The sequence below is a fragment of the Oncorhynchus masou genome, chromosome 33, assembly GCF_036934945.1.
Source record: "Oncorhynchus masou masou isolate Uvic2021 chromosome 33, UVic_Omas_1.1, whole genome shotgun sequence".
Lineage (NCBI taxonomy): Eukaryota > Metazoa > Chordata > Actinopteri > Salmoniformes > Salmonidae > Oncorhynchus > Oncorhynchus masou.
Window position 1 is genome coordinate 12,407,254 of NC_088244.1, and position 15,985 is coordinate 12,423,238.

A 15,985-nucleotide genomic window follows, 5' to 3' on the forward strand; every position below is an offset into this window, starting at 1 on the left:
TGTGTGTGTGTGGGGTGGATGTGTGTGTTTGAGCATAGGTTTGTGAATTGGGTGTAGGCATGCAGGATGTAAAATTGTGTGTGTGTGTATGCAGTATACCATAGTGTATGTTGGGGTGTCCGTGGAGGATGTCAATAGAGTTGTAGTAATGGAGGTCAGATGGTTGAATGCAGACTGAGGTTTCTACCGATGCCATCATACAATCTGCTTCCATTTATTCCATTACCTTCTCGTCTTCTCCAAGGTTTACCATTTAACGTGTGTCTGATCTTATGGAGCTCAACAAGCTCAGGACCTTTCCCGTTCCCTCATAGATACTGTGCACGCCGGAACAAATACAACCTGCTTTGTGGCTATACAGAACTCTGGCCTTTATCCACCCATTCCTATTCAGGCCAGTCACTGGTTCAGTTGTATGTTCTAGCTAGGACAGGGATCTGCTTTTGTCTGTGTGTCAGTCTAGCTCTATAACACATCTGTCTTTTCAGCTAATAATATAGATTGGTATCTATCTCACTCACACTGTCCCATTTAGCTCTCTGTGTGTCTCTGGGCACGGCGTCATGTCTGCCTGCACTCCTGTCTCTTGTTCTCTTTTCTGTTTATCATTTTTGTGATCAACCCTTTATTAAACATCAACTTTGAGAGGCAGACTGTGTCGACCCTTGCCCTCTCGACTCTACCTCTTTTCTATTCACACCTTTTACAAACCCATCATGTCTGTGGCTGACGTGGGTGTCTCCCCCTCTTGGCTGCTGTATGTACTGTAGGACACTAAGATATCGTCTCTGGAGAGGAACATCCGAGACCTGGAGGATGAGGTCCAGTTGATGAAGACCAGCGGGCTGCTCCACCCTGGCGAACGCCTGGATGAACTCAAACACATGGAGGTCTATAAAAGCCACTCCAAGTTCATGAAGAAACAGGTAGCGAGATACTCACTGGTGTAGAGTCACTCTGCTTGACATCTCCGCATGTTGCTATGGTTGTGTATGTCACTTCTGCATGGTTGTGAAGAAGCCAAGTATCACGTCAACAGCACTGTTAACTGCGCATGTGTTGACTGCATGTGTCTATGTTTTCTCATTTACTGGCCTCTGTGCATGTCACGACCATGTCTCTACTGTATGTGTCTCCTTCAGCTTCATGAAGACCAAGGTAGAACATCTCATCTCCAGTCCTATCCACTGCATGTCTTAACCATACAGTTGTAGGTGGAAGTTTACATACACTTAGGTTGAAGTCATTGAAAATAGTTTTTCAACCACATTTGGCAAGTCGGTTAGGACATCTACTGTGTGCATGACACAAATCATTTTTCCAACAATTGTTTACAGACAGATTATTTCACTTGTAATTCACTGTATCACAATTCCAGTGCGTCAGAAGTTTACACTAAGGTGACTGCCTTTAAATAGCTTGGAAAATTCCAGAAAATGATGTCATGGCTTTAGATGCTTCTGATAGGGTAATTGGCATCATTTGAGTCAATTGGAGGTGTACCTGCTTGATATCATGGGAAAGTCAAAATAAATCAGCCAAGACCTCAGAAAAAAATTGTAGATCCCCACAAGTCTGGTTCATCCTTGGGAGCAATTTCCAAACACCTGAAGGTACCATGTTCATCTGTACAAACAATAGTATGCAAGTATAAATACCATGGGACCACACAGCCGTCATACCTCTCAGGAAGGAGCCACGCTCTGTCTCCTTGAGATGAACGTACTTTGGTGCGAAAAGCGCAAAAAAGGGTGAGGCTTGCAAGCCCGAAGAACACCATCCCAACCGTGAAGCGGGTGGCAGCATCATGTTGTAGGGGTGCTTTGCTGCAGGAGGGACTGGTGCACTACACAAAATAGATGGAATCATGAGGGGGGAAAATTATGTGGATATATGTATATATATATTGAAGCAACATCTCAAGACATCATTCAGAAAGTTAAAGCTTGGTCGCAAATGGGTCTTCTAAATGGACAATGACCCCAAGCATACTACCAAAGATGTGGGAAAATGGGTTAAGGACAACAAAATCAAGATATTGGAGTGGTCATCACAAAGCCCTGACCTCAATTCTGTAGAAAATTTGTGGGCAGAATTGAAAAGGTGTGTGTGAGCAAGGAGGCCTACAATCCTGACTCAGTTACACCAGCTCTGTCAGGGGGAATGGGCCAAAATTCACCCAACTTATTGTGGGAAGCTTGTGGAAGGCTACCCGAAACATTTGACCCAAGTTAAACAATTTAAAGACCATGCTACCAAATACTAATTGAGTTTATGTAAACTTCTGACCCACTGGGAATGTGATGAAAGACATAAAAGATTAAATAAATCATTCTCTTTACTTTTATTCTGACATTTAACATTCTTAAAATAAAGTGGTGATCCTAACTGACCTTAGACAGGGAATTTTTACTAGGATTAATTGTCAGGAATTGTGGAAAAACCCAGTTTAAATGTAGTTGGCTAAGGTGTATGTAAACTTGTGACTTCAACTGTATGTGTACTGCAAGGTATCACATCACCTGTACCCTGCATGCCTCTACTGTTGTCTGAGCGAAACCTTCGTGTTTCTACTGTCACTTGTCAAAACTTTCTGGCTTTTCAGCCGAGACCCAGAAGGAAGCCGTCACTCACTTTGGACAGATCTTGACTGAACCAACTATATCAACAAACTATCTTCACTTCTTGTCGCCGCCATGGCACAGCTTTTCGGCTTCAGCTTTTGCTTCTCCTCCAGCTCTCCATGGAAAACACAAGCCATATCGGTTTACAGGCGATGGTGTCCATTTGCACTACTTCCTTTGTCAGACAGGAAGCTGCAGTTTTATAAGAGCAAGGTCCAATTTCTCTGGTGCAAGCGCTCTCTAATGGTTTATTCATACCGACACACTCACACACGCTGTCCAGTAAACTCCAAGCATCAATAATAATACTGTACTCTAAATGGTACATCCAATATTCCACCGGTGTATCAACATAAAGCATTTCTTTGAATGGGAACGTCCGCTCTAATTGCTTTATGTGGTGATGAATGGAGGTATATGAAAGGCTAGTGGTTTAATAACATCAGAGTTGGGTTTCAGAGCTCTGTGTGAGAGTCTGTGATGGCCGTTTCATCTGAAAATGTTTGTTTGATTTGTTAATGGGGGTCTTTGTAGCCCCATTTGACAGTGCATTGGGGAAGTTTCTGATGCAATCATAAAGGGATGTTTTTATGAATGGGGCTTTGACAGACGGCTATGAGCTAACAACAGCAGAGGAAGGAGCTCTCTCCTCATGAAGACTGACCTGGAATGATATACATCATACTGACGGTTGGAGTTTGGTGTCAGACGCCTCGTCTTTCTACACACACACACACGCACACGCACACACACACACACACACACGCACACGCACACGCACACACACACACACACACACACACACACACACACACACACACACACACACACACACACACACACACACGCACACACAGAGTCATATTTATCACATGTATCCCTCATCTACAGTATCTCCCTGGGACATGGTCTTTCAGCGCGTGGGAGGTTGGTGGTGAGCTGAGGAGGAATCAAATAGGGGGACATTGATAAGAGGAGGACAGGCAGCTCTGATGAAGGGACAGGACAGCCTCTCTGGGTCTTTGGTTTCCTCTGCTCCTCACTGGGCTGTTTATCTGGGTCAAAGCCCCCACCAGGCCTGACCTAGTAGTATATTATCCTGTGTACAGTGCCTTCAGAAATTATTCACAGCCCTTGACTTTTTCCACATTTTTGTTGTGTTACAGCCTGAATTTAAAATGGATAAAATTGAGATTTTGTGTCACTGGCCTACACACAATACCCCATAATGTCAAAGTGGAATTATGTATTTTTTTAAAGTATTCTAAATTAATTACAAATGAAGCCCTGAAATGTCTTGAGTCAATAAGTAGTCAACCCCTTGGTCATGGCAAACCTCAAGGAGTAAAGATTTACTTGACAGGTCACATAATAAGTTGCATGGACTCTGTGTACAACTGTATACTTATTAACTTGATTTTTGAATGACTACATCATCTTTGTACATCAAACATAAAATTATCTGTAATGTCCCTCAAACACAGATGCAACCACAAAGACTAAGGATGTTTTCAAATGCCTCGCAAAGAAGGGTATCTGTTGGTAGATGGATAAAAAAGCAGACATTGAACATCCTTTTGAGCATGCTGAAGGTATTAATTACACTATGGATGGTGTATCAATACACCCAGTCACTACAAAGATAGAGTACAGGCGTCCTTCCTTACAGTTGCCAGAGAGGAAGGAAACTGCTCAGGGATTTTGGTGATTTTAAAACAGTTAGAGTTTAATGGCTGTGGATGGATCAACAACATTGTAGTTACTCCACAATACTAACATAATTGACAGAGTGAAAAGAAGGAAACCTGTACTGAATAGAAAATATTCCAAAACATGCATCCTTTTTGCAACAAGGCAGTAAAGTAATACTGCCAAAAATGTGGCAAAACAATTTACTTTTTTTCCTGAATACAAAGTGTTAGGTTTGGGGAAAATCCAATACAAGACCTTATTGAGTACCACTCTCCATATTTGTATTCATGGTGGTGGCTGCATGATGCTATGGGTATGCTTGTAATTGTTAAAGACTGGGGAGCACAGGCAAAATCCTAGAAAACATGGTTGTCTGCTTTCCACCAGACACTGGGCAATGAATTCACCTTTCAGCAGGACAATAACCTAAAATCTTAAATATGCTTGAAATTCTATGACCTGAAAATTGTTGTCTGGCAATTATCAACAACCAATTTGACAGAGCTTGAATAATTTAGAAAAGAATAATGGGCAAATTGGGCTCTCGAGTGGCGCAGCGGTCTAAGGCACTGCATTACAGTGCAAGATGCTTCACTAAAGTAGCTTAGTGATGCTAGGTCAGTGTAAGGTAGTGATGGTGTGTAGCTTAATGATTCTAGGTTAGTATAAGGTAATGATGGCATGTAGCTTAGTGATGCTAGGTCAGTGTAAGGTAGTGATGGTGTGTAGATTAGTGATGCTAGGTCAGTGTAAGGTAGTGATGGCATGTAGCTTAGTGTTGCTAGGTCAGTGTAAGGTAGTGATGGCATGTAGCTTAGTGATGCTAGGTCAGTGTAAGGTAGTGATGGCGTGTAGCTTAGTGATGCTAGGTCAGTGTAAGGTAGTGATGGTGCGTGGCTTAGTGATGCTAGGTCAGTGTAAGGTAGTGATGGCCTGTAGCTTAGTGATGCTAGGTCAGTGTAAGGTAGTGATGGCATGTAGCTTAGTGATGCTAGGTCAGTGTAAGGTAGTGATGGCGTGTAGCTTAGTGATGCTAGGTCAGTGTAAGGTAGTGATGGTGCGTGGCTTAGAGATGCTAGGTCAGTGTAAGGTAGTGATGGTGCGTGGCTTAGTGATGCTAGGTCAGTGTAAGGTAGTGATGGCCTGTAGCTTAGTGATGCTAGGTCAGTGTAAGGTAGTGATGGCATGTAGCTTAGTGATGCTAGGTCAGTGTAAGGTAGTGATGGCGTGTAGCTTAGTGATGCTAGGTCAGTGTAAGGTAGTGATGGTGCGTGGCTTAGTGATGCTAGGTCAGTGTAAGGTAGTGATGGTGCGTAGCTTAGTGATGCTAGGTCAGTGTAAGGTAGTGATGGCGTGTAGCTTAATGATGCTAAGTCAGTGTAAGGTAGTGATGGTGCGTAGCTTAGTGATGCTAGGTCAGTGTAAGGTAGTGATGGCGTGTAGCTTAGTGATGCTAGGTCAGTGTAAGGTAGTGATGGTGCGTAGCTTAGTGATGCTAGGTCAGTGTAAGGTAGTGATGGCGTGTAGCTTAGTGATGCTAGGTCAGTGTAAGGTAGTGATGGTGCGTGGCTTAGTGATGCTAGGTCAGTGTAAGGTAGTGATGGCATGTAGCTTAGTGATGCTAGGTCAGTGTAAGGTAGTGATGGCGTGTAGCTTAGTGATGCTAGGTCAGTGTAAGGTAGTGCTGGTGCGTGGCTTAGTGATGCTAGGCCAGTGTAAGGTAGTGATGGTGCGTAGCTTAGTGATGCTAGGTCAGTGTAAGGTAGTGATGGCGTGTAGCTTAGTGATGCTAAGTCAGTGTAAGGTAGTGATGGCGTGTAGCTTAGTGATGCTAGGCCAGTGTAAGGTAGTGGTGGTGCGTGGCTTAGTGATGCTAGGTCAGTGTAAGGTAGTGATGACGTGTAGCTTAGTGATGCTAGGTCAGTGTAAGGTAGTGATGGCGTGTAGCTTAGTGATGCTCGGCCAGTGTAAGGTAGTGATGGTGCGTAGCTTAGTGATGCTAGGTCAGTGTAAGGTAGTGGTGGTGCGTGGCTTAGTGATGCTAGGTCAGTGTAAGGTAGTGATGACGTGTAGCTTAGTGATGCTAGGTCAGTGTAAGGTAGTGATGGCGTGTAGCTTAGTGATGCTCGGCCAGTGTAAGGTAGTGATGGTGCGTAGCTTAGTGATGCTAGGTCAGTGTAAGGTAGTGATGGCGTGTAGCTTAGTGATGCTAGGTCAGTGTAAGGTAGTGATGGTGCGTAGCTTAGTGATGCTCGGCCAGTGTAAGGTAGTGATGGTGCGTAGCTTAGTGATGCTAGGTCAGTGTAAGGTAGTGATGGCATGTAGCTTAGTGATGCTAGGTCAGTGTAAGGTAGTGATGGTGCGTAGCTTAGTGATGCTCGGCCAGTGTAAGGTAGTGATGGTGCGTAGCTTAGTGATGCTAGGTCAGTGTAAGGTAGTGATGGCATGTAGCTTAGTGATGCTAGGTCAGTGTAAGGTAGTGATGGTGCGTAGCTTAGTGATGCTAGGTCAGTGTAAGGTAGTGATGGCGTGTAGCTTAGTGATGCTAGGTCAGTGTAAGGTAGTGATGGCGTGTAGCTTAGTGATGCTAGGTCAGTGTAAGGTAGTGATGGCGTGTAGCTTAGTGATGCTAGGTCAGTGTAAGGTAGTGATGGCATGTAGCTTAGTGATGCTAGGTCAGTGTAAGGTAGTGATGGTGCGTAGCTTAGTGATGCTCGGCCAGTGTAAGGTAGTGATGGTGCGTAGCTTAGTGATGCTAGGTCAGTGTAAGGTAGTGATGGCATGTAGCTTAGTGATGCTAGGTCAGTGTAAGGTAGTGATGGTGCGTAGCTTAGTGATGCTAGGTCAGTGTAAGGTAGTGATGGCGTGTAGCTTAGTGATGCTAGGTCAGTGTAAGGTAGTGATGGCGTGTAGCTTAGTGATGCTAGGTCAGTGTAAGGTAGTGATGGCGTGTAGCTTAGTGATGCTAGGTCAGTGTAAGGTAGTGATGGTGTGTAGTTTAGTGGTTGTTTTTTCTCCGTAGGTATCAGGCCGTGTGTCAGTGGGCCTGGGCTCCTCCAGGGCCGGGGGCCACCCACCCCATCTTCCTCCCCTCCCAGCCGCCCTGGATAGCTGACCACTCAGCAGAAGTACCCCTCTTTTACCTTCTCTCGTTCATATCTCTCCCGTTTCTTTTTCTCTCTTTCCTCTTCTGCCCATCTCCATTACACACTCGTTTCCCTTTCTTTCCCTTCCACTCTCCCGTCTTACCTCGCTCTCTTCTCTCATATCTCCTATTCTACTCTTCTCTCTCTTTTTTCCTGTTTCTCTCTCTCTCTCTATCTTTCCGCCTCTCCCTCCCCCCTCTCTCTCTCACCATCTCTCTCTCTCTCTCTCCATCTCTATCCCCGTCTGTGGTTGGCCCAGCTTTCTCTATCCCTCTCAGAATTCTAAAGTCATGACATGCTCCCCGCCGAGCACCACAATTAACAAATCTCCCTCAGAAATCAACCTCTCACATTTTTGGCACTGGAGTGAAGATGACAATCTTTGTGCGCATAGCGAGCCCACTCGCAGAAAAAACACAGAGGGGGGACAAAATAGGAACTGGTCCATTTCATTTCCTTAGTGGTTATTCTGTGCTGTTCTTTCAGCTCTTTCCCTTCAATTACACAATTTCAAAAACGATCAGTAATCTTGCAGATATTTGTGTGCAATACAACTTGTCAGAACTATTTTTCTCCCCCTATGAGTGTTTTTCCTTGTCTCAGTTTGGGTGTTTGGACTGTTGTTTCCATGGGGCCTGTAGTAGTAGGAGTGTGTCTTAGATAGAGAAACATTTCTACTCTTCTAGAGGATGAATCATTTTTGGCCCTCTTGTATGTATTGGAGAGTGTGCGCGTCCACGTTGTATATATGTACTCAACAACGTCTCCAAGGTGATTGTGGAGGTTGGAGGATATGTGTCACATCCACAAATTGACAGTGCGAAAAGAATTACCAAACTTTGACCTAAGATATTCTATATTTTCTCTGGAGCAGAAAATACAAACATTTGACCTCTCAAACAAACCTGAGCTGCATGTTGTATCAGCATGATTCTCCATATATCCCCCGTCAGTCCTCTGAAGGTGTGTGTTCTATGTGTTGGTCTGATGTGTTCTATGTGTTGGTCTGATATGTTCTATGTGTTGGTCTGATGTGTTCTATGTGTTGGTCTGATGTGTTCTCTGTGTTGGTCTGATGTGTTCTATGTGTTGGTCAGATGTGTTCTATGTGTTGGTCTTGATGTGTTCTCTGTGTTGGTCTAATGTGTTCTATGTGTGTTGGTCTGATGTGTTCTCTGTGTTGGTCAGATGTGTTCTCTGTGTTGGTCTGATGTGTTCTCTGTGTTGGTCTGATATGTTCTCTGTGTTGGTCTGATGTGTTCTCTGTGTTGGTCTGATGTGTTCTCTGTGTTGGTCTGATGTGTTCTCTGTGTTGGTCTGATGTGTTCTCTGTGTTGGTCTGATGTGTTCTCTGTGTTGGTCTGATGTGTTCTGGGTTTGAGTTGTGTGTAATAGGTCTTTGAGGAGCTTTCGGTTTTGCTCCATTCAGAATTGCTAAGGTATTTTATTATGGTTTAACGTGTGTGTGTTGTGACTGACAGGTAGACCAGCAGAAGCAGGAGCTGAATAAGAAGGAATCAGAGATGCAGGCCCTACAGACCAAACTGGATGCTCTGACCAACCAGAACTCAGACTGCAAACAGCACATAGAGGTGCTCAAAGAATCACTCAGCGCCAAGGAGCAACGCTCTACCACTCTGCAGACCGAGGTGAGAGTGTTTAAAATACTGCGCAACACACACACGCAGGCTGGCAGGCTAGGGAGAGCCCTGTGCAGATCTTACCTAGTCAGGGCCTTCCATGTAGTCTGTCTGGCCTCGTGCATTGGGTCTGTCTGGGAGAAAGAGCAACAAGCTCACGTGTTGATCAATTTGACCTCAGATTCTGACGTTTATCCACGTTTCTCCAAACGTTCAATTTCGAAGTTGCTCCAAATGTCAAAATGTGGATGTGATTTGGACACCCATAGTTGCGACTGTCACTCCTCCTTCTTCATGCGGCTCCTCCCACAGTTAAGGATTGAAACCCCGACAAATGAAACGAGTGTCTGGTACTGGGCCACAACACCATAGCAAAACCCAAGCCTATTCAATGGTAATAGTGCTCACTGTTGCCCCTAGTGGCGGGTTTTAAAGATATCTCTGGATGTCCTCGGGATATGGACCAACGTCCAATTTCTAAGTAAATCTTGAGCGACTTGGCAGGAGAGAAACTGAGGGAGGCTGAGGGAGACTGGCAGTGTTTTCATCTCTCTGTCTTTGAAGTCTGTGGGTCTAATGATTTTATAAGGTGGGGGGTGAGGAGGGGGAAGGTTAGCATTTTTCTCCAAACTTCTGTGGAGTTGGAAGCGATACTTTAGATGTCTTTGTGCGCGTCAGCGGAGAGCGGCTCACTAACGACGTCCACTCTTCATTACAGGAAGCAATTTGGGCCGAAATTAGGGCTAATAGTCTATACATGTGCAAGGAATTTTGGCGTAGGGGTGAGCTGAATACATCATACTTAAACGCCCACAAGAGCTGGAGCTGAAAGACGATGCCCATAGCTCACCCATGATGTTGCACAACGATTTAAGTCAATAAGTCATAATGTTAGTCAAAGTATGAAGTGGGAAATCCATGTCAATGCATTGTTTTTCCCTATGAGATAACATGCTAATCATTTTCAGTCTACATTTCTTCAGGGCTGGGTTTTATTTTAAAGATACCACCCACCAGCATTGCATTGTTTATTAATCAGAAACACCAGCAAAGAGTTTCTGATGAGTACTTTTCTCTTATTTTTTAGTTAGTCTGTATATATAGCGTGGCCAAAACCATTCATCTTGGGGCGACAGGGGGAGCGGGGCTCCAAAATTCAATATCACATGCAATCTTTTTTTAGATATTTATAAATAGTAAAATTGCGTGTAATATTGCATTTTAGAACCCTGCTCCCCCCGTGGCCCCAAGATGAATGGTTTTGACCGTACGAGAAAACCAAGTATCTATCCTATTATGAAAAAGCACCCGCAAAAGAAACTTCCACGTTTATTTATTTTGTTGTGCTGTTGTTACATTTGTATTTGTGTTTTGTGTCTGATGCGGTGTTGTTACATACCATTTGCAGTGTTCATCATAAGAACAGTCATTACTTCCCCAAGCTGTGAGAACCATGGCATGAGCATTGGGCTGACTTGGCATTGCTGGAGCGCTGCCGAATTGCTTGCCAACAGCCTGCCAACAGCCTACCAAAGTTGCACCGTGTCCATTACAATGTAGAAAACCGTTTCTCTATTCCATCATGTTCAATAGTTACGCTACCCATATTACCAAAGCTTCATCTGATTCTTTCTTTTCCTATGGCGGATTTGTGGACACAATTTATGTAAGATGACAAAGTCAAATATACTGGTTTCTCCTATCCATCTGTGGCAAAGTTTTCACTAAATGCTTATGACAAATCCAGCTCCAGAACCAGCCATAACCTAGCCAGTTGGCTAATCTTTTGAATATGGTGTCTCAACAACAGATAACATTAGCTAGCTAGATAAGTTTAGCATGCTAGCTACACTGACTACTGTCAGTGCCCTACTTGGTCCACCCCATATGGAAATCAGCACAATGTTCCCACACCCAGTTCAGGTAGCCTGCGTCATTCCTCTGACGTGGAACCTAAACAATAATTTACGCTCTAGGACAGGAATTAACATTGAAATAGGGGAGGCATTGCCCTCTGGTGGGGATCTTTAAAATAATTTACTATCAGTGGGTGGGTGTGAGATTGTGTGTTTGACAGAGGGTCAATATATAATTAGATGTAATACATTTGACACTTCACTCTAACATGAGAGGCTGCTGGTATATGGATGGCCATAATGGGATCTGTCAGCCCTGATCTCACGTACACACACTGTCAGTCAGTTAACCCCATCTCTATATCCTTCTCTGTCCACGTGGCCATGAGTTTATCTTGCCCCCCAGCTCTATTAGAGTGGATCAAAGCCCTCCAGCTCTATCAGAGTGGATCAAAGCCCCCCAGCTCTACCAGAGTGGGTCAAAGCCCCCCAGCTCTATCAGAGTGGATCAAAGCCCTCCAGCTCTATCAGAGTGGATCAAAGCCCTCCAGCTCTATCAGAGTGGATCAAAGCCCTCCAGCTCTATCAGAGTGGATCAAAGCCCTCCAGCTCTATCAGAGTGGATCAAATCCCTCCAGCTCTATGAGAGTGGATCAATTCCCTCCAGCTCTATCAGAATGGATCAAAGCCCTCCAGCTCTATCAGAGTGGATCAAAGCCCTCCAGCTCTATCTTAGTGGGTCAAAGCCATCCAGCTCTATCAGAGTGGATCAAAGCCCTCCAGCTCTACCAGAGTGGATCAAAGCCCTCCAGCTCTACCAGAGTGGACCAAAGCCCTCCAGCTCTATCAGAGTGGACTAAAGCCCTCCAGCTCTATCAGAGTGGATCAAAGCCCTCCAGCTCTATCAGAGTGGATCAAAGTCCTCCAGGTCTATCAGAGTGGATCAAAGCCCTCCAGCTCTATCAGAGTGGATCAAAGCCCTCCAGCTCTATCCGAGTGGATCAAAGCCCTCCAGCTCTACCAGAGTGGATCAAAGTCCTCCAGCTCTACCAGAGTGGATCAATGCCCTCCAGCTCTATCAGAGTGGGTCAAAGCCCTCCAGCTCTACCAGAGTGGATCAAAGCCCTCCAGCTCTATCAGAGTGGATCAAAGCCCTCCAGCTCTATCGGAGTGGATCAAAGCCCTCCAGCTCTATCAGAGTGGATCAATTCCCTCCAGCTCTATCAGAGTGGATCAAAGCCCTCCAGCTCTATCAGAGTGGATCAAAGCCCTCCAGCTCTATCTTAGTGGGTCAAAGCCATCCAGCTCTATCTTAGTGGGTCAAAGCCATCCAGCTCTATCAGAGTGGATCAAAGCCCTCCAGCTCTATCAGAGCGGATCAAAGCCCTCCAGCTCTACCAGAGTGGATCAAAGCCCTCCAGCTCTACCAGAGTGGATCAATGCCCTCCAGCTCTACCAGAGTGGGTCAAAGCCCTCCAGCTCTACCAGAGTGGATCAAAGCCCTCCAGCTCTATCAGAGTGGATCAAAGCCCTCCAGCTCTATCAGAGTGGATCAAAGCCCTCTAGCTCTATCAGAGTGGATCAAAGCCCTCCAGCTCTATCAGAGTGGATCAATGCCCTCCAGCTCTATCAGAGTGGGTCAAAGCCCTCCAGCTCTACCAGAGTGGATCAAAACCCTCCAGCTCTATCAGAGTGGATCAAAGCCCTCCAGCTCTATCAGAGTGGAACAAAGCCCTCCAGCTCTATCAGAGTGTATCAAAGCCCTCCAGCTCTATCAGAGTGGGTCAAAGCCCTCTAGCTCTATCAGAGTGGATCAAAGCCCTCCAGCTCTATCAGAGTGGGTCAAAGCCCTCCAGCTCTATCAGAGTGGATCAATGCCCTCCAGGTCTATCAGAGTGGGTCAAAGCCCTCCAGCTTTATCAGAGTGTGTCAATGCCTCACAGCCAGGTTCCATAGAGGCTGACAGTCATGATACTGACTCACTCAGGGCAGGAGGGGTAAAGGGAGGGCCACAGACCCACAGACAGGCAGCCAACCTGGTATGGAAAAGAAGAGATGGCTGGAGAGAACAGACGATGCAGTGTTGATTTGAGGGAAGTAGAGAATCAAGGAAGACATAATAGAATGGAATGGAAGAATGGAAGTGCATTTATCAGTCCGTCAAAGTTAAGGACCGCTCCTAAATGGGGTTGATTGAATCCATCTTCTGGTTTTCCTCTGTGGGAATGGAAAATATGTGTGTCTGTGTGTGTGTGTTTAAGCACAGCATTGTGGAGGGTGCAGTGGAAATGTAACCCTGTAATAGGTGTGTTATCTGTCCTGCTGAGGTCGGTGTAGTGCTGAAACAGTACACCTGCAGATCAAGTAACCAGTCACACGGCCCTCCTGCATATTTAACTAGCATATGAGAGAGTGGCAGGTAGCAGAGCTGTATTGGAGAATTCAGAGAGGGGTGTACCACTGTTTGCTGAAGAGTTAGTATCACAGTTTTACTTTGAAAAGGTACAACAATAATGACTCAATGCAGCGTTTTACCATGCTGTCTTTGTAAACCGGCTAAAACTGGAGTTGATCCCGTCCCTGATGCCTGCAGAGCAGTGGCTCTGTTGTGTTCAGCAGTGGGGGCTATGGGTAGGCCCACTCTGTGCCGCGTGCTGCGACCATGTTGATAAATCACAGTGTGAAAATGAGTCCCACCTGTGCAACTGGCCTCCACAAAGGAGCCGGCAGGAGCCGACTTGTCCGCTAGGTCACCGGCACAGCCAGGGGGGGAAACAAGAAAACACCCGCCACTCAAACCATGTCACAACACCGGGTCACCGGCACAGCCATAGGGGGAAACAGGAAAACACCCGCCACTCAAACCATGTCACAACACCAGTCGCAGTATGTGGCAGGGCCAGCGACTGTGTTTGTGGTGGAGCACTCATAAACCCTGGCAACCCCAAACCATGTCACACACACACAACCCCAACCAAATACACGTCAGTTTTATGGTGCCCTTTTAAAATCCAATGAGAGTTGTATTTACACCTTTCATAGTTGTCTCTAAAATCATCAGCTGTGTAGGCTTTTGTTTGACATTGTTCGTTATCCAGGTTTGTGTGTGTGCACATGCGTGTGCGTGTGTGTATGCGTGTGTGTGCATGGTAGTAACCCCAGTAGGGGTGTGTCTGTGTTGTTGTTTCCTGATCTCTGTGTGATGAATGGCCTGCATGGGTAGTGAGTCGTGAAAAGAGATGTGGTCTGAACCATGCTAACACAGAAACATGTAGGCTCACTCTATTCTGGTCTCTCTCTCGCTTTCTTTTTGTCTCTGTCTCTCTCTCACTTTCTTTTTGTCTCTGTCACTCTCTCTCTGTCTCTCTCTCTCTGTCTCTCTCGCTTTCTTTTTGTCTCTGTCTCTCTCTCTCTCTGTCTCTCTCGCTTTCTTTTTGTCTCTGTCACTCTCTCTCTGTCTCTCTCTCTGTCTCTCTCGCTTTCTTTTTTGTCTTTCTCTCTCTCTCTCTCTCTCTCTCTCTCTTCCTCTGTCTCTCTCTTTCTTTTTGTCTCTGTCTCTCTCTCGCTTTCTTTTTGTCTGTCTGTCTGTCTGTCTGTCTGTCTGTCTGTCTGTCTGTCTGTCTGTCTGTCTCTCTCTCTCTCTCTCTCTCTCTCTCTCTCTCTCTCTCTCTTTGTCTCTGTCTCTGGCTCTCTGTTGTTCTCTCTTTCTTTTTGTCTCTGTCTGTCTCTCATCTGAGGATGTTGAGGCAGGCGAGAACCTTCATATGGTAGGAACCAGGAAGTAAATTGTTGCTCTGGCTATAAAAGTCAGGATTAACCCAATGCCAGAAATACATCAAATATATCCTAACCCCTGACCAATAGAATTGGTTTGAACTGGTCTGATCTGGGGTTTCGTGATTTGTTACGATGTTGTTGACCATTTAAACGGATTTGACCTAGTTTGAACCGCCTGGAACGGGTTTGGAACTCATTTGACCTAGTTTGAACCGCCTGGAACGGGTTCGGAACTCATTTGACCGAGTTTGTACCACCTGGAACGGGTTCGGAACTCATTTGACCTGGTTTGAACCTCCTGGAATGGGTTCGGAACTCATTTGACCTGGTTTGAACCACCTGGAATGGGTTTGGAACTCATTTGACCTAGTTCGACCGCTGTGACCGTTCTCCGGCCGTCCTCTGTTCCTGTGTTCCGTCAATGTGGTTTGGGACGTGGTGTTAGCTGTGGAGTGTAAGGGCCCCCAGAACAAACATGGTGCGGTCCAAAGTAAAGCCCCCGCGTACAGGATAGGCCATGTGGAAAAACCATAAAGAGGAGTTATAGGGGTCAGAGTGGGGATGAGATATTTAATGGTTTACACAGAGGGAGACGTAAACATGTGTGAGGCTGAACACACATCACAAATGGTAGAATACACACACACACACACACACACACTGTATGCTCCAAAACACATACTGCACGCTCAAACACACAACATACTACATCATTAACTTTGCAGTCCTCCCAGATCTCTCTCTCTCACACACACACACACACACACACACACACACACACACACACACACACACACACACACACACACACACACACACACACACACACACACACACACACACACACACACACACACACACACACACACTAACACACACACACACACACACACACACACACACACACACACACACACACACACACACACACACACACACACACACACACACACACACACACACACACACACACACAGCCCACCCATGATACATTTCCAATAGTGCCTAATGTCCATGTAACAGGTGTGTGTTGTTGGCTTTAAACTGTAGGTGGTCAGGCGGTCGGTAAGCACACATGGACGTATGCATGAACACACGCACACAAACCTCTCGTGCGGTTTCACTGCTGAGGGAAAGATCTTGCAGGGGAAATCATATGCTACTGTGGATGACTGTTTATGGACAGCTAGTCAGGTTGATCAAAGCTTTATTTTCTTTTGTATACTGAGCAAAAATAGAAATTGTTGGAT

At 45.6% G+C, this 15,985-nt stretch overlaps 1 protein-coding gene across 1 annotated transcript in view; it reads left to right on the top strand.

Moving 5' to 3' along the window:
- LOC135527848 (ERC protein 2) overlaps positions 1-15,985 on the top strand; it is a 454,194-nt gene that overhangs the window by 110,611 nt on the left and 327,598 nt on the right. The window contains exons 5-6 of the mRNA XM_064956457.1: positions 771-926; positions 8,944-9,111. Coding sequence (XP_064812529.1) covers positions 771-926; positions 8,944-9,111 — 324 coding nt within the window. The remainder of the gene's footprint in view (positions 1-770; positions 927-8,943; positions 9,112-15,985) is intronic.